The 960-nt window shown below is 35.3% G+C and overlaps 1 protein-coding gene across 1 annotated transcript in view; it reads left to right on the top strand.

Annotated features, from left to right (window-relative positions):
* LOC109375908 (transmembrane protease serine 11C-like) overlaps positions 1-957 on the top strand; it is a 61,927-nt gene extending 60,970 nt beyond the window's left edge. The window contains exon 10 of the mRNA XM_019631468.1: positions 796-957. Coding sequence (XP_019487013.1) covers positions 796-957 — 162 coding nt within the window. The remainder of the gene's footprint in view (positions 1-795) is intronic.
* Positions 958-960: the final 3 nt, after the last annotated feature.

The following is a 960-nucleotide window of genomic DNA, read 5'->3' as shown; positions in this document are numbered from 1 at the left end:
AAAAATGGTTAAAATGTAACTTTTATGTTATGATTTTTATACAATTAAAAAGTAAATAATGATTTTTTGGATAGTGAAATGAGAAAAGTTTGGATTGGCTCCTGATAAAAATGATAAAGAAACATGTCTAAGGACACATAACTACTGGGAGAGATGTTGATTTGAGAATATAAATTTGTAACATGACTTTCTTTCAGTATATGGTTTGGCCCAGGTTATGATGGGAAGGTAAAAAGCTGAGAATCCTATTGGAAGAGTAGTGGTATGGGTAAATTCTGGAAAAATGACCTAAATATCAGTAGACAAAAACCATAAGGAGTGTAGAAGGTAGTTTAGCCAAATTACACAACTCTGAAAATTGGATGGATGCTTCCCCAAGAATGGAAGAGCATTAGTCCAGTACTGGTGGAGGGTAAATATAAACCTTTTTTTTCCAGCATCAGGTAGAAAAATAGGGGAGTTTGGGGAGATAAGCAGAAAATTCCTCAGCATACTGATGACTGATTGCGTAAGCAACAACACCTGAAATATGTCTTTTAGGTAATAATTGAGTTGAATTTTTTCATGCTTGTTTTCCATTATTGCATTTTTAGATCAAAAGACATACAGTGATATCTTTGATTTAAATAAATGATTATAGAACACAAAAATATTCAAGACTAGGATCATTTTAATATTGAAATATCTCATTTTTTTCCTTCTTCTGTCTCTCCCTCTCTTCACCACAGAAGAGAGAAAAATAAGCAGTATTCCCCTTTCAATTACAGTAATTGCATATATTCTTTTTCTTTCTAGGGTGACTCTGGTGGACCTCTGGTTCGTGAAGACCGTAGAGGCACGTGGTTCCTTGCTGGTATTGTGAGCTGGGGGGATAAATGTGCCCTTCCAAACAAGCCTGGTATCTACACCCGAGTCACATACTATCGAGACTGGATCAAGTCCAAAACTGGTATCTAGTGC

Source organism: Hipposideros armiger, unplaced genomic scaffold, assembly GCF_001890085.2.
Source record: "Hipposideros armiger isolate ML-2016 unplaced genomic scaffold, ASM189008v1 scaffold_1001, whole genome shotgun sequence".
Taxonomy (NCBI): Eukaryota; Metazoa; Chordata; class Mammalia; order Chiroptera; family Hipposideridae; genus Hipposideros; species Hipposideros armiger.
Note: the sequence above shows the minus strand (reverse complement) of the source record. Positions and strands in the feature narration are given on the sequence as shown.